This window comes from Lytechinus pictus, chromosome 2, assembly GCF_037042905.1.
Source record: "Lytechinus pictus isolate F3 Inbred chromosome 2, Lp3.0, whole genome shotgun sequence".
In the NCBI taxonomy this organism is placed as follows: Eukaryota; Metazoa; Echinodermata; class Echinoidea; order Temnopleuroida; family Toxopneustidae; genus Lytechinus; species Lytechinus pictus.
The window spans coordinates 9,045,650-9,063,621 of record NC_087246.1 but is presented as its reverse complement, the minus strand read 5'-3'; the positions used below and the strand labels follow the sequence as shown (position 1 = coordinate 9,063,621).

At 34.8% G+C, this 17,972-nt stretch overlaps 2 protein-coding genes across 2 annotated transcripts in view; one reads left to right on the top strand and one right to left on the bottom strand.

Annotated features, from left to right (window-relative positions):
• Positions 1-14,440, top strand: LOC135156407 (nuclear speckle splicing regulatory protein 1-like). The gene is made up of 6 exons (XM_064108806.1): positions 1-207; positions 3,262-3,415; positions 6,072-6,203; positions 6,586-6,793; positions 8,779-8,971; positions 9,923-14,440. The coding sequence occupies exons 1-6, from the start codon at positions 188-190 to the stop codon at positions 10,956-10,958; spliced, it is 1,743 nt and encodes a 580-aa protein (XP_063964876.1). The 5' UTR covers positions 1-187; the 3' UTR covers positions 10,959-14,440.
• Positions 12,149-17,972, bottom strand: part of LOC129253595 (ankyrin repeat domain-containing protein 27-like) — a 32,578-nt gene continuing 26,754 nt past the window's right edge. Inside the window, exons 14-16 of the mRNA XM_064108817.1 lie at positions 17,582-17,810; positions 16,978-17,077; positions 12,149-16,398 (exon numbers count right to left, since the gene is read on the bottom strand). Coding sequence (XP_063964887.1) covers positions 16,338-16,398; positions 16,978-17,077; positions 17,582-17,810 — 390 coding nt within the window. The 3' untranslated portion in view covers positions 12,149-16,337. The remainder of the gene's footprint in view (positions 16,399-16,977; positions 17,078-17,581; positions 17,811-17,972) is intronic.

The following is a 17,972-nucleotide window of genomic DNA, read 5'->3' as shown; positions in this document are numbered from 1 at the left end:
GTCTTTGGTCGATCTAAATGGCCCAGGCCGGCCCAATGCACGTCAATATGCACTAACGGTACGGTCAATGCACTAACGTTAGTCTTACGTCGCCGTCGACGTCTCTCTCGATTTCTTTGACCTGCCAAATTTCGGGAATCGGGGCTAAATATTTGAGCTGGACCTAGACCTAGTTCGGAGGGAGAGAATGGCATTCCCTGGCAAACAGTAAGTCTCTGAAAAATAGATCTGACTGTGCTGAGCTGAGTGTGAGATTCTGTCTGAGTCTGACTTAACCTGGGTCCTGGGCCCTGGGGTCAGGTAACCCGGGCCGCCTGGCCCAGGGAGCTCCGCCGTGTAATGTCAAACATGATGGTGGGCCCCAAGTCTGCGCACCTAAACAATTTGACTTAAGATTTAACATGAATTTCTTCTTATTTCACAAAATTTTTCAATTAATGATGTTCCTTAGTACATTATTAAGAGTAGGCCTAAAGCCCTAAGTGTACCAAATTTCTCATTCAAAAATGAAAGAAAATATAGGGCCCCTAGGGGATAGGATTTTCTTGAAAAAACCTTGGGCAGTCATTTTCAGATTGAAAAAAAAATGATAGCCATGTCTGCGCACGCATTTACTTTGCACACGATTCGGGGATTTTGATGAGAAAGGCTGCATTTTGAGGCCGTCACATGAAATGCCCTAAATTCTTTATTTTTCCACCATTTTGAGTCAGATTTTTTTATGAATACCTCTCTATGATGTATTGCTCGTTTAATAAAGTTTGTGCTCGTTGCGTATCTTCATTAGAATCGCGCAGATACGCGATTGCGCAGACTTGGGGGAACTTGCCATACTCTCAAAAATGGGGTAGAATGTGGTCACAATATGCAATACCACTCCAAATAAGAGGGGGAAAAATAAATGATGCACTTACCTCGATTATATATGGATAAAGGTCTAGCTGACATCGAAGCACAAACTGGACTCTCAAAAAAAGGAAAAGTTCTGTCTCGTTCGTTCTCCTTCTGTCAAAATTGAAAACAAAATGGCCGATCGATACCAAAACGAACGCAACATAGTCTAACTTTTCCTTTTTTTTTGAGGGTCCAATTTGTGCCTCGATGTCAGGAATTCTGTCTCAGATCAAGATCATGACGATAGACCTTCATCCATATAATCGAGGTAAATGCATGGGCATAATTTTGTTTTTCCTCTTTTATTTGGAGTGCTATTGCGACCACATTCTACCCCATTTTGGAGAGTATATGTTTGACTAGTATTACACGGATGAGTTTCAACCTCATTGAGCATCAGGAACAGCTTTATTTTGGCTTTGATCTTGATTTAGATTTCAATGTTCGAATTCTCATATTTAGGGTCTCACTCCGCCGTATATTCTTTTGGATATGTGCTGAAGTTAGCAATTACAACCGGCAAACACAAAGTCAACAAACAGTGTTGCTGCCCTCTACGTTCGTTTGGTGAAATTTGACTATGTTAACTATGAATATTCATGAAGACATGGCTAGAACTGTTTCACCGGAAAATGAACAACTTTAAAATGTCATAACTTTGTTAGTCCTTCTCCGATTTTGATCAAATTTTCAGTGTTTTGTTTGTCTGATATCTGTTGTAATCATATTTACTTCAGCCTGGAGTACCCCTTTAAGTTAGATTATTTTTGGAGTAAATATGAGCTCAGTTCCCGCATGGAGGTAAATAGTTACATTATCTTGCTGTTTATTTGTTATTTTCCAAGACTTATTACAGCTCCGATCTCTGCTGTTTTAGCTCTCAACCTGGACCTGCTTGACCCAGTGGAAATCTCCCCAACTCACCGGGTTCTGAGTTCCAGCCCGGCCCGGCTTCATTATTATCTTACTATTTGATTTGTGACGTCATATGCGAGCAGCTTTCCTACAGCTACATGTCTAAGTTATGGTGAAAAAAATCAATGTCATTTTCTCAGAAAATTCCAAATGGTTTTTAGTTACTGTAGACCTTCCTTCAGTAATACCAAAAGACAAATCATTTCACAAAATAAGTCATCACAAACCATTAAAAAGTTGAAATTATTTAGATCTACTTTTATATTACATAACATAGCGGGCACGCAGCTGCTCGTTTATAACGTCACAAATCCAAAACTTAGAATTAAAATATTAATAATTTTCTTAATCTTTATTGGATTTTCCTAAAACCACCAATATATTTTTTATTACTTTTTCCTGATATTAAAAAAAAACAGGCTTTTCTTCAAGGTGATCTTCCCCTTTAACTCTCATTTGCATCACTGTTGTGCATACCATAACTGTAGATCTATTGTGAAATAGAAAACAAATGAAAAAAAAATCCAGCAAAACTTAATATAAAGTTATAACTTTTTTTATTTTATTTTATATTGCATTTTGATGATGTTTTCAGTGTTTTCAAAAAGTTTGTTGTAGACATTGGTGAAGGTTGAGGAAAATCAATGAAAGAATAAGTAAATTATGGGAATTTTTAGTTTTTGATTTGTGACATCATATACATGTACAAGCTGCTGCCTGATATGTTTTGTAATATGCAATGCATACATTTTTTTTTTAATGATTCCTGATGACAATTTTCTTTGAGGAGCGGGTGTGAAATAATTCATTTGTTTTTATACTGAAGGTAGTAGGTACAATAAAATCAATGTTCAATTTTTTTAAAGAAAATTACATTTCACTGATATTTTTCATTTACGATACATAGGAAACTGCTCGCATATGACGTCGCAAATCACAGCATTAAAATTCCAATAACTTTTTGAAATCTTTGATGGATTTTCCTCAAACCTTCACCAATATTTTTTCAATAATTTTTTCTGCTACAATAAACTTTTTGTTAGCCTAGTTAGGGTGTACTTTCCCTTTGAAATAAACATTTTGTTGGGACTTTTTGGTGACTTGACCTTATAAGAAAAGAGGGTGCTAGATGTACATGTACATGTATAAAAGATCAATTAATAAATATTCACAAAGAAATCATGGTTGAAAAAGTTTCCATGGCGGATGGCCACTTGTTTGTTTGTATTGTTTGTATTTATTTCCATATCAAAATAAAATATATACATGCTCAATTTAACTTAATGTACAGATCATATGGAGGATGGCCCATTTCAGCAGTATTAATAAAATACCACTGTTCTTCCATGGGGTCCACTGACTTTTGGTAGACTGGAATGTTGGATGAAACTCAATATGATTCACATTATTGATTCTTTACCAAAATTGTATTTTTTCTTCTTCAATTTCCAGGTATGGGCTTATCACCAAAGCCAAGAAATCCTCTACCCCAGCTCTGAAGAAGGCTTCTATTTTCAATGAATCAAGTGATGAAGAAGAGAATGTTACTACACTAGAGATGCAGAAGAAGAGACAAGCAGCTATGCAAACCAAAATTAAGAAACAAGTAAATGACTCACTTTTTGTCAAAACAAATTAGGTGAAGGTCAAGTCCACCCCAGAAAAATGACACAGTCGATGATGTTCCTCACTATTTCTTTTGTTTTTTATTGTTTGAATTATACAATATATCATTTTTACAGATTTGACAATAAGGACCAACTTCAATGAACCATATAGTATTAAGCAATGCTAATTCCACATGTTCAGGGAGGAATTACTCATTGATTCACTTGACAATGAGGAGAAAATTAGAATATTTCATATTATAAAATACGAAAGAAATAGTGAGTGGATGATGTCATCAGTCTCCTCATTTGCATACAAACCAGGATGTGCATATAACTAGGGGAGATCGGGGTTAGTTGGAACATTTTTGACAAAAATGGCTGTAAAATCCAAATGGATTTTATTTAAGAAACAATCAATATATCATTATCAGCTTGAAGCATATATCTAAGGGCTTCAAATGTACTCCATAAACTTTTAAAGTCTATGATGGTTACTGAAAAAATCCACCTTGGACAAGACCATCGCAAGCGTTCCAACTTACCCCAATATGGGGTAAGTTGGAACATGTTATGGGGTAAGTTCCAACACTGCATGGTCAATTAAGTATTATATTTAAAACTACTTACAAGTTATAAACCATAACCATAATATTACATGGTTTTAGCCTAGTAATTGCTAAAACATTTTTTTCAAGTTCAAAATATTAAAAGTGGATTTGTTGAACTTTATGTTTTCTGTTATACAGCCATTCACGCAAGCCTATTGTGTAGTAGAATTCCGCTTATTTGTGTGCGTTTGATTTTACATGTAATTAAGTGTACTACTACTAACAGCAATTTCATGTACTTCTGCATCAAATTTACATGACAAAAATGAATTGTTTATATTTGTTTATTAATTAATCATGCAAATAAGCATAAGAAATTTGCCCTAAATTTGTTTTTTTTATGTTTTTGCCTTTAACTCTATTTATTAAGCTTGTAGAATGCTAATTTTTGGTGAGAATATCAATTTTTACCTTTATAACAAATATCCACAAAAAATTGCAGAAAATATAATTATGTATTTTTTGTTTTTTTAATTTGTATTTCTTTGTTTTTTTTAACCTTTGTTTTTTATTGTTTTTTTTCGATGAACTTTGTCGTGGACTCTTTTGCGATCATAAATAGCATAAAATAAATCCATTTGAACCAACAAAAGTTAAAAAAAATAATCGTACGTTTGTGATTTTTGGTTGAAAAACACAAATTGCATTGACCTTGTACATAGAATCACGTTTTTGAGCAATTTTGGGTCCAACATGCACATACAAAATGTTGCATAATTTCTAATCGTGCACCCAGGCATCGCAAATTTGGTCTCAAAAGATGCGCAAGACTTGAAAGTACATGTTAAAAGTCAGTGAGTGGTGCGGTCAAAAAATTTCGCGCGACGACGTAGCGTAATTATGTTTGCGGTAAGTTGGAACATGTTCCAACTAGCCCCTTCAATTTTGTTCCAACTAACCCCAGAGGCCCATTTGACATTTATAAGCTTACAGCACAAAAAAGGGACTTCACCATGGCATATTAATAACCTTATTTTGTAGCTTGGTACAAGTGTCCATTATACCCCCAAACAGGCCAACTTGATTTATTAACTTCTCTGAGATAATAACAAATTTCTGAAAGAGAAAAAAATTACTCAGAAGGTGAAGAAACAAAAATTCCTTTCTAACTTCACCACGCTTGTTGCACATGTGTTGTCTGTAATATGGTGGATGGCTGTTGATAATAGCAATAAATTGCGGGCAGTATTGCATAAATTTATTTAAAGGCGTTAAAGAAAATTAAAATGTTTCAACTTACCCTGCGTTCCAACTAACCCCGATCTCCCCTACTGTTTTGTGAAATTAAGCAAAACTTTAAACTGTTCTTTCTTATTTTACATCCGATTTTCTTCAAATTTTCAGTGTTATGCTTGTTGGATTTTTCTCTTTTTATTCAAATCAATTTTCTGTTGGGGTGGATTAGTCAGATGTATCTATTTTATGACTGTTTCATGGCAGTAAATATTTTGCTTGGTGCTGATGAAATAAAAAATATAAGGGGACGGGTAGGACTGTGTCATGTTTATTTGGGAATAGGATTATTGCCAGCTATGAATGCTCTTAATGTCATGATATGAATTCTGAAGGTACATCATCCCCCATGAATAACTTTTACTGGTAAATGATGTCTTAACCAAAATTTTCTTTTCAATATAAACGTACTGTAAAACAATTGTGAAGATGAAGGCGGGAGGAATGGTTAGGGGTGACCTTTTCATGACCCATTCCCTTGCACCCTGGTGAGTCAGATGAATCTAATTGGGATATATAATTTCATGGCAGATATGTTGTCTGAAGTACAATATTATTGTCATATTGTCCAGCCTGGGGATGTTAAAGTATCCTTTCTGTTTGATGCATTTTGTTCTTTTCAGATACTTCGAAGTTCCTAATTCATAAATTACTTATGGCAACAGAAAGCACCCTTTTGTTGACAATAGGGCCAATTTCAGATGGTTTCCTACTGAAATAGAGAACAATACTAATTGTTCCCAATATTTCCAATTTTGATATGGTAATGTCTAGCAACTTTGTTCTGACCATTTATCATTGTATCTTTCAGACGCAGCTTGAAATCCAAAGAGCTCTTGAGGCTGATCCCACTGTGTATGAATATGACAGCATCTATGATGACATGGAGAAGAAGAAGGAAGAGAAGCTTATTGCATCAAAGAAGAAAACAGATGGAAATAAGGTAAATAAAGTTTGGTATTGCATTTCTCTTTTAAAGATAATTAAGGCTGATTCATATCAGGAAGTTAGAAAATGCTTCAAATTTGTCAAATGTTTTTTTTTAATACAAGAGACCGTAAATGCTATCATTATTTTAAATGAATGGAAAGATCGAGAGGGGATGGTCTGACATAAAAATCTGGTCTCATAAAATAGGAGAAAGAAAGGGTGAGAAAGAAAGAGAGTTTTTTGGGGAGTGGGAGGATGGAATGAAGCAATGAAGAGAGAAGGGGTAGGGTGTGTTAGAAACCAGATGATGTATTTATTGAGAGGATGGAGCAAATGGAATTGTACATGATCAATTGAAGTTTATTTGAATTTCTTTCTTGATAATTCTTGAACAGCCTAAATATATTGAGAGTCTTTTGAAGTCTGCGGAGCTGAGGAAGAAAGAGCAGGAAAAGCATAAGGAAAGGAAGATACAGAAAGAGAGGGAGAAAGAAGGGGAGATGTATGGTGACAAGGAGGCCTTTGTAACATCAGCCTACAAGAAAAAGATGCAGGAATTGGCAGAGGAGGAGGAAAGGGAGAGGAAGGAAGCAGAAGAAGAAGGTAGGAATTGGTATTGTAATGATGAGTTACAACCAAATCGGTTTTTGGATAGAAAGGGAAGTAGAAAATATATGTTTTCATCATGACATGAGTCACCGTAAGGCCTTTATCATATCCAGTTTGAAGAGGGTGCAAATTTTTGTAAAATGTAGAGGGTAAACTAGGGAAGCCAGTGCCTGAAATTTTTTTGAGACACAAACTAAATTGTGATTGAAATCTGGCATCCTTGAGGAAGAGTGACTTCTAAAGAAATTTTTCTGTAGAAGCTAAAGACGTGGATAGGTGCAATTTTAGCTGGATGGATTTGTAGTTGAACCCTTTTTGTCTCACCTGCATAGCAGAGTGAGACTATAGGCGCCGCTTTTCCGACGGCGGCGGCGGCGTCAACACCAAATCTTAACCTGAGGTTAAGTTTTTGAAATGACAGCATAACTTAGAAAGTATATGGACCTAGTTCATGAAACTTGGCCATAAGGTTAATCAAATATTACTGAACATCCTGCCTGAGTTTCATGTCACATGACCAAGGTCAAAGGTCATTTAGGGTCAATGAACTTAGACCATGTTGGGGGAATCAACATCAAAATCTTAACCTAAGGTTAAGTTTTTGAAATGTCATCATAACTTAGAAGACCTAGTTCATGAAACTTATACATAAGGTTAATCAAGTATCACTGAACATCCTGCTTGAGTTTCACATCACATGATCAAGGTCAAAGGTCATTTAGGGTCAATGAACTTTGGCCGAATTGGGGGTATCTGTTGAATTACCATCATAACTTTGAAAGTTTATGGATCTGATTCATGAAACTTGGACATAATAGTAATCAAGTATTACTGAACATCCTGTGCAAGTTTCAGGTCACATGATCAAGGTCAAAGGTCATTTAGGGTCAATGAACTTTGGCCAAATTGGGGTATTTGTTGAATTACAGCCATAAATATGAAAGTGTGTTGGTCTAGTACATAAAACTTGGACATAATAGTAATCAAGTATCACTGAACATCCTGTGCGAGTTTCAGGTCACATGATCAAGGTCAAAGGTCATGTAAGGTCAAAGAACTTTGGCCACGTTGGGGGTATTTGTTGAATTGCCATCATATCTCTATAAGTGTATTGGTCTAGTTCATAAAACGTGGAAATAAAAGTAACCAAGTATCACTGAACATCTTGTGCGAGTTATAGTAGTTTTCAAAATCAGCACTGCTGCTATATTGAATCGCGTGATGCAGGTGAGACGGCCAGAGGCATTCCACTTGTTAATTTTTCTCTGTGTTGCAATTAAACTAAAAGTGCCACATTAGAATTTGTTGTCTTCAAATAATTTTTAGTATACCGTCGTACACATTTAACATCTTTATACACATTAAATTCCATGATAATAAGAATAATAATTTAGTCTTATAAAGCGCTTTCCATGAGATCCATATTAAAGCGCTTTACAATTTAGAACATATGAAATATACAAACAAAAGTGAATTAGAAATTATATAACAAGAAGATGCTCTTAATGTGAATTTAACCCTTTGATCTGTGTATTATGAAACTTTCGGCTGGTGGATGAGTTTCTGTGGCAAACCATAAGCACTGATGAATTTCTACAAGAATCCTATGTTATTAGCAATAACTAAAAAGCTATTAATACTGTATGTATCAAGAAATCACAGTACATGTATGAGATTAGAGAGTTTGAGTGCTCTATATAACTGAATAGGCACTTTTTCTATTCATGCTGAATGTTGACTAGAGCCAACAGAAGCGAGCCGGCGCAGGCAGTGCTAGTGACGGTGGTTGACAGTATCAAGAAAATAGTTAATAGATATGATATACAATTTTCATTTTCATTATGCTGGATTTGCCTGGAGTACAATAGACTTTAATACTTGCCCAAGAGTTTGATACATTACCCCTGCAAGGGCAAAACATACCATCAGCTGTTAATTTACCAATTATGTTTATTCCCATATTTTTCTGTTACATGTAGCTGCAAATGATGTGATGAAGCAGAGTGATCTGTCAGGTTTCTATCGCCACATTCTGTCTCAAACTACGGGAGATGTACAGGTCAAGAAAGAGAAATCATCAGACGATGAAGGGATTAAGAGAAAAGTCATGGCAGAAGTAGAAAAGAAGCCATTCAAAACAGAGAGACATTCTGGTCTCAATCTTAAAGCCAGGTTAGTAGTGACCTGTCTTTGGTTGAAGTTTGCCTGACATCAATGCCCATCTGATTTGTCTTTGAACTCTAATGCTTTAAGCATTTTTCTCCAGAAGAATGTTGCTTAAAACTTTTTACCATAAAAAGAAAGAAAAAAAAACTTAATGATAATTGAAAACTTGGGTTGGCATATGCAGGAAAAAACCTAAATAAATGACTTGAGTTTTCACTTGATTTTTTTTTCTCTTTATAACAAGGCCAAGGACAAATTTTGAAGCAAGTAACAAAAGTAACACTTCCTGTAAAGTCAGAGAGAAGTGGCCCTTAGTCTGTTTCTATGTCTACAAAATTCTTAAGTAATTTGACACCTGAATATATTAATATTACCACCAAACTATACACACCTTTTTTAAAATCTTTGTTCAATTACTAACACATGTAGACTTTGCATTCCCTTGTCAAAATTTGCTGAAAAATGTTTTGCATTAGCAGCTGCCAAGACTTGAAATGCCAACTCTCTTCCAATAAGAAATGTGTCCAGTATTCTTGGCTTCAAATCTTCCCTTTAATAAAACATACATTTTCCTCAATAATTTTCTTCTATAGTTATCTTGAATGACTGATTGTGTTTTTGTAAAATGTGATTGTTTTTTTAAATATTTTGTACATACTGTGGCACTTGCTTTTAGCACCTCTAAATTCTCATAACTATTATCAAAATTATTACAAAATCATCACCCATCATTGTAGCTTTTATGCTGGGTTTTACAATTTCTGTTTAACACAATATATATTTGTTCTAGACAATTATCGATTGGTATTCCATTAAGCATTTTCCTCTTTGTCTTAAAAATGAATAAGCATTGTATATATGTAGCTTGTTAATTAGAATGTACTATTTCAAATGTTGCTTTGCTTTCTCATGTTCATCTGTTGATTTTATAATTTCTCATAACTTGTATAATTCCAGAGATAAATCTGACTCATCAAGACACCAAGGTAACATAGACAGACACAGAAGGGGTGCATCAAGCAGCGATGATGATGACGATTACAAACATATCAAAGACCGTCAACGAAGAGATGTCAGGGACTCGGCGAATAGGCACAACAGGAATGAGAGACATGATGACAGGACTGGGAAATATAAGGAGAGAAGGGATGAGCCCCATCGACATAGTAGCAGTTGTAGTCGAGATGATAGCAGAGGGCACCATGATGATGGCAAAAGACATGACAAAAGCCACAGAAGAGGGGACAATGAAAGAGATAGGCATTGGCATGATGGGAGAGATTCTTGTAATGATAGACAAGAGGGAAGGGATAATGCAAGAAAGGAGAGAGAAGTTAAAAGTGAAAGAACTGAGATCAGGGAGAAACAAGAATCCCCTAAAGAAGGTAGTAAAATGGCAGAGAAGCTGACTCCTGTTGCCAATCCAGATGCTGATAGTGATTTTGAGATTGACTCTGAGGAGAGTGATGTTGAGAAAGCTAAACCAGCTCTGGATAAAGCAGAAGTAACTTCTAAAGTGAACTCCGGAAAGAAGGAAGCCAATGAAGAGGAGGAGGCAAAGTGTAAGTTTGTTAAGAGGACTGGAAATGAGACTGTGATATCAGCTAGAGATAGATATCTTGCTAGAAAAGCAGCAAGGGATGTTGATAAAACCCACGTTAATCAGCAAGATGGGAGTGATGATAGGAAGAAGGAAAGAGAAAACACAAGTAAAAGAATTGAGACCCCTGTTGCCAATCCAGATGCTGATAGTGATTTTGAGATAGACTCTGAAGATAGTGATGTTGAAAAAGCTAAACCAGCTCTGGATAAATTGGGAGCATCTTCCAATTCCACACGAGACTTCAAGGAGAGGGAAGATATTGAGGAAGCCAAATCTAAATTTGTAAAGAGAACTGGAAGTGAGACAGTGATGTCAGCTAGAGATCGTTACCTGGCTCGAAAAGCGGCTAGAGATTCAAGTAAAACTCACGTTAGTCGTGAGGACAATTAACCTATTGCCTTCATAGTCCTAAAACCATGTGTGACCCCTTTATAGGAATCATAAAATTAATAATTCAACATGTTGATTTAATATGGAGGAAGTATTAAGTAACATAATTAATTTAAATCTAGGATTGTGCCTGAGCAGTTAGTTTCCAGTTGTGTAATTTGGAATAAAAAAAAAATTGTGTACATAAGGGCAATAATGCTTGGAAGTCACAGAAATGGTCATGTAATGGCACTACGTATCAAGCCTGATTGTCATTTTTTGATTTAAAAAAATGATAAATCAGGCATCACCATTTTATTCCTATTGAACATTGGAAGGCCTCTTTTGCATTGTTGATGTCTTTACTAAGTAAAATTTTTGCTTTCCAATGTAAACTGTTGGCAGCCAAAAATGATAATTTTTTTCAGTTGTGCAGGGAATAATTTTCCTTGTATCGCATTGCAATCTGCTCAAAATTTTTAAAGACTGCTACACAAAAAGTAATTTGTAAGCAGAATTTTGAATAGGACCGTACAGAACTTAGTTGAGAACTTTTCTGTTGACCAAAAATCCATGCCGTGTGATCGGAAGCACTACCACTGGAAAGTATCATATTGAGCTCGGTATTTGAATTTATTAGACGATGAACATGCATTCACTACAGCAAAGATCACATTCAGTGATACCATGGGCATCAAAGCCGAAACAGGTTTGTGATATCAGGTACAACATAATATGTTAGTTTTTTTTTTTCTAATTAAAATGGCACTAAATTGAACTACAATCTGTTTTCCTAAAATGGACAGTCAGCTTTGTCTTATATAAAATTTTACACATTTTGTATGTATGAGGACAAGAGAAATAAATGTTGAACAGAAAAAGATTGGGTATAAACAAACATTTTTTACTTTATTACAAGGGAGACATACCATACACATACTTATAAAAATAGGAAATAATTGTTTTGATGTAATATCCTAAGAAAAGGGAAAATGGGGACATGACATGATCAGCCCACCCAAAGCATATTCATGCATATTTTTTCCCAAATTATTGTTATCAGATTTTGATGAAATTTTCATTATGCTTGGAGAATTTTACTCTATTAAGATATTAGTGCAAAATGTTTGGGTACCTGAGAAAATCTCATTTAGCAACCAAAGACTACAGTAGTGGAATGCAAATAATGAGTACACACAAAATACACATGGTTTCATATCAAGCATATCTTTAATGTTAAATAAACTACATAGCTCACAACAGAAATGTTCATAATTATGTTATTGAATAATTGTACACATGTAATTAAATAAGATGAGAATTGATGAAATGAAATGAGGAAAGAGTGTCCTTCATCGATTTTATACTGTTATAACTCAATGAACACGTATCAACTATATTGAAATATAAAACCTTTCTTTAAAAAATGCTGTTAGTTTAGTTAAGAGAACACTTATATTAGATGGGTATAAACCTAGTATTATGTGATGAGAGACTTGGGCCCTCTAAAATAAAATATAAATAAGTTTGTTAATTATGTACAAAAAGTTACAATCAGTTGTAAATCTCTTTATGTTGCATGGTTCCATTGCGTGAAGTCAATTTTAAATGCAAAATTACTCAACGCTGCTTTACAGCAATATCATTCAGGGATCACCAGTCATCCATCAAAATTACAAAGGCCAGCAGTTGAGTTTATTTTTGCTTTTCCGTAACATGCATCATTCAATCAAAATGAATACTAATATTACCACTTACACTATCTTTTGGTGAAGGTATTAAAGATCAAATCAATGTGTGGTTCTGGGCATGGAATTTAAACATACACAATGCAATTAACAAGTAATAGTCATGAAATTACATTTCCTTTACAAAACAAGACAACAGAAAATACATTTGATCACACAAATATTCAGCTATTGCAACTTTCCAATAAATTAGATTTCTATCTATCCATTCATAATACTTTTCTATCACAATGAATATAGTCATTTCATGCAAGCTTTGTTTTTGCAACCATTTCGGTTCACATCAATAAAAGCACATTAAAAGAGTAGCATTGCTTTTTGCACAGTTGGTTTTCAAAAATACATGTATGCCAAAGAAAATACTGATAATTTATATTGTTAGCACATAATCATGCACTTTGCTTCATAAATCAATTTCAGTCTTCAAATAAACCAAACTAAATGGTTCCAAATTCACAAAGCTGGTTTTGAATGTTGTCTGAATCCATGATGGTTTATGCAAATTTTATCCTCCACTTATGCTGATTTGGGGCATAGACAGATAAAATACAATGTGTGCTTTTTGTCAATGCTCAATCATATCAAAAGGGACGACTTTAGTGCAGCTGTGAGAAAAGCATGCAGTCACTATGGACTCTTACTATACAGGCTAATTTAAGCGTAATGAGTGCATCATGAAATCTGCATTAACCATGATTTCAGACCAAATTGAAAATCACCTTACTGATTAAAGTCCAGTGGTGCTAAAACATTACATGAATCAATGGTATTCACCAGAAGGTTAACATAAATAGGGGTGCGAGTGATCACAACTAAAATAAACAGAAAAAAAAGCTGAGAAGTATTGAACCCCCCCCCTCAAATTCAAAGAGCTCAAATATTTTTGTACAGGGGAAAGCTAAAATAAGTTGAAATTAAGCTGAAAATCCATACCCCTAAAAGTTGAAATTAGCTAAAAATCTTAACACTTACACCCCTGCAATATGTACCATCTACTGATAATCCAATCGATGTGCATTTATGTCAAGTTTTCTTTAATCAAATGCTATTTCATCTGTTCTGAAAGAAGCAAGCATGGACATACACCATGTGTTTATTCAGGAGAATTCAAATTCTATTCTTTTTTGTTTTCTATTGTTGTGTTTTGTGTTTATTTTCCTTGAAGCGCCATGAGCACCGAAAGGTGGACCTGTGCGCTATATAAGTAGCCACCATTATTATTATTATTATTACCAACAAGGGAGGTATTTCATAAAGATGTTTGTAACAATGTTACACATACCTGATAATATAATAACAACTGGAATGACAAACAAAATACATACATGTAGTTATCAATCTAAAGCTGACACATGCACATGCTGATCAACATGTCTGAACAGCAAAAATGGACATTCTTGGCTTCTTTGTTGAAAAAGAGGTGCCAACATTTTTTCAATTGGACCCTTGCCCCAAGGGTCCACAGTCCGCCATAGGGTTCTTCTGGAAGTTTCTTGTGTAATCTGAGCCTTATTTGCAGAAGATGACATGATTAAGAAATAAGACAGTTCCCATCATTTAAGCAAATATATAACAAAAATATGTTAAATATGCATGTTTACACAATTTTGTTGATATATGTTGGGAAAACTTTGGTAAGATTCTGGGAATTTATATTCAGTTATATAATCATGCATAGCTTTATGATCAGCTTATGAAACAGACCCTCAGTTGCTTGAATAAACTCTCATTCCTATACAACATGAAATATTTTTTCATCCTCATAGGTTTCCTCTTTTTTATTGAGACATATTCATGATAAAGGGTCATTGTGATTGCTTGCAAAACTCATAGCCTAACTTTGCTATGAAAGCGTTGAATCCGGCAAAAATAAAAAGGGTGCTGAATCCCTCCAGTGTCCAAAATAGGCTCATTAGTTGCAAAATAGCCCTCATGAATTACAATGACTCTCATACAAATTGTACTTTGTAATGTACAGAAGCAGGATCAACAGCCCCAATTCAGAAAATATTACTTTTCCCTGGATATACATAGGCCACACAAATTATATTTCACAAACCATTATTTTTACATACCAACAAATGCCCAGAGGGAAATCAATGTTCCTTCTTTGTTATGTATAAATATGAATGTATACATTCTATTTGTCAACAGTTTGTATCATGCTACACTCTGCCACAGTTGAATGTCATGGGTTTCAAGGTCACAGAGGTCACTTTTGAAAAATTTAGAAGTTAGGATCAGTAAAGTTAGTTTTGTAATATATATCTGACAATGGTGGAGGCATACAAGTAGGTATTAAATGCAAAATTCACCTAGTTTGTAACATTACTTTTACTCCTTGAGCTATACAGTACATGACAAAGCCTTTGAAATATCTCAAATAACTCAAGACCCTTGAAACATCCAGTCTTAGTAAGAGATTCCTCTATTAAACTGGTTCTGCCATTCATTGGAAACTCCTTTTCTTTTTAGTCTAGTCTATAGTCTTCAGTAATAGCTTCGTGTCAATCCGATGAAGCAGGTCCATATAAAAGAAAGGTCAAGTTTCCTTTACACAATTCTTCTTCTCTGGAATTCAAGTCAAATACTTGCTATGACCAGACTTAAACCTCTGAATAATGTCCATCTTGTATTGCATACTATTTCAAGTAGACTATAACATGGAGTTGAGCTTTCCCTAGAACCTGCTTCTTAAGGACGTTCCACAGTTATGTTTGTGCGCATTATGGTCTGCGCATAGTTTACACTCTGCGCGCTGACGTCACAATGGATGAACAGGTGATTGATTAGCTGCGGGTATGAGGGGGGTATGAGCTGATTTTTCTCATCTTCTACACTTTAACTGCAGAACCGATGCGTTATTTCATGAAGCTAAAAAATTGAATTATTCCATGGACCATTAAAAAAAAAATTGTCTACAATTTCAAAATACTTTACTTTGCAGTGCTGCCAAGAATCACGAATATTACCCCGAGTTTGAATAAATGGTAGAGTGGTTTTGATTTTTTCTTCACATAGATACTAAGCATTCGGCGCATTTTTGGTGTTTTAAAAAGCACATTTGCTCTAATAAAAATGCTAATAGTTTAAAAACAAGCACATGAACCCCTATTTTTTAATGTTTGTACCTCTTAGGTATACCTTCCTCTACAACTCTGCAACTTTTGGTGAAAATGACATGGATTTTGAATAAAGTGCAGCATTTATTGTACGTTTGTAGTTTGTTACTGAGATTTTTACATTTTTTAGATTGGGATTTTGTTATCTTTTACGCCATTTGTAAGAACTGACAGTGCTGTTAAACTTAAAATTGCAAACAAATAGCAATATAAATAGATTCTCCATTCTAACGATACAATTATTAACTCTCTTGCGAAATTTGATGACTTTTTCATGTATTTTGACTGAGTAATAGAGGTTAAAACTCATTGTAGTAATCTTGGGCGGTCTAAAAATGCCAAATTCTTTTGAATGCGCAATTCTTAAGAACATCAATTTGGGTGAACTTTGAAGCTCTATAACAAAAAATCAAGCACATGGACCTATGTTAATTTTTGCATATTTCGAATATTAAGGTTCTAAAGTATCTATGTGCAAAGTTTGGTGAAAATGACATGGATTTCACTTTAACTGTGGAACGTCCTTAAGTCTAATCCTGTTTGCCATATGAACAGTCAAGGACATCACTCTGTAGAGCAGCTAAGAATCCACTGGAAATGAAAAAAGGTAATTCAATCTTTACATCAGATGCAATGACAGTTGAACAGTTTCTTTTTCAGCTATTCCATAATTTTCCATAAATGAAATAGAATGGAGGTCATGAAACAAGAATACATATGGAAAAAAGTAAACCCTTTATATGACATTGTGAGCTACTTCAATCACAATGTCGTTTACTGTGGGGCAATGCCATAAAAATACGAGACCTTCCTGAAATTATTACTCTATTTTTCCTTTTCTTTTTAATTTTAACTCTGCCATTAAGTCTTAAAACTTAAATGGTCTTATTACTACTCCTGACCACCTAATACTCTATTTCATTACAGAAGTAGACAAAATGAAAACTATTACAATTGGTAGTAGACTATTTGGGATAGAACCAAACACAAATCAAAGAAGAATTAGAACAAGTCAGAGTATCATTAGTCACATTTATACAAAGGGAAATGAGGGCAATATAACAACTGTAATTTACCATAGGGTTTAATACAAAAGGAAATTTTGAATGAATAAATAACAGGAAAATCAGCCCCCTTAAAAAAGATAATTTCCCTTCGAGTAATCCTCACCCTAGCTGAGTTCTGTTTGGTCTATGTTCTGAGGCTGGGATGACATCAGGTGGAGGTCCCTTTGCTCCTGCCTCTCTAGACCCAGTCCCACCATCAAAACCTGAAAGACAATCAATTGCAAGGAAAACCATTTGCAAAACTGCTTTATTTTAATAATATTCAAATAGTCTCAGATTTCTTTCCAGAATATAACATATTTTAATCACATACATTTGCCCATTACAATGATAACATATTCTATCTGCTTCTCTTCATACTAAAATTAAGTTGCCAAAAACAAATGCATTACAGTGTTATTTCAAATTATGTTTGATATTTATAATAATCATCATATTGCAATGAAGGAACATAGTTCCAGCATATATTCCTTGGGGTCGTTTCACAAAGATTTAAGTGAGACGTAAGAGTCACACTTCAGTTTCAGTTGCGTGTGGAATATAATGCATCACCACAATGGTTAGCTAATGCAAATGAAATGAGCATGACTGCGTATTCATCAATCCAATCATGCATTAAATATGTGCGTGTTGGCGTTTACGCATGACTCTGTCACACTTAACTCTTTGTGAAACAGCCCCCCCCCCCCAGATGAATTGAATCCTACCTCCAAAAACACTGGTAGGACCTGATGAGATTGAGGAAGACTCCATCATTCTGCTGATATTATCAAGTTGCATTTGAAGGGTTTTCATCTGGTATGTTGATTGCTGCTCAACAGTAGAGGGTGCTTCATTAGATGATTGATCATAGGTTACCTGGGTAGGCGTGGAATCTCCGCTGGTGGTGCTGGCATAGGCAAATTTGGATGCAGCCATGAGTTCATCAATGCTCATCTAAAATATTTTGAGAAAATGCATTAAAATAAACTGTCAATAAGGCACAAATCGTGCTAGAGAAGGTACTAACATAGCCCGGGGGGGGGGGGGGGGACTTTCATTGACGTTGTGGATACCATGCATGAACCTAACAAGTATTTTCCATATTCTAAAATTGCA

Bases quoted from the DNA above. Each gene is read 5' to 3' on its own strand.
- LOC135156407 (XM_064108806.1), top strand. From the start codon at position 188: ATGGCATTCCCTGGCAAACA. The intron at 3,416-6,071 runs GTAAATGACTCA...TGTATCTTTCAG, and splicing joins AAACCAAAATTAAGAAACAA to ACGCAGCTTGAAATCCAAAG. The intron at 8,972-9,922 runs GTTAGTAGTGAC...GTATAATTCCAG, and splicing joins GGTCTCAATCTTAAAGCCAG to AGATAAATCTGACTCATCAA.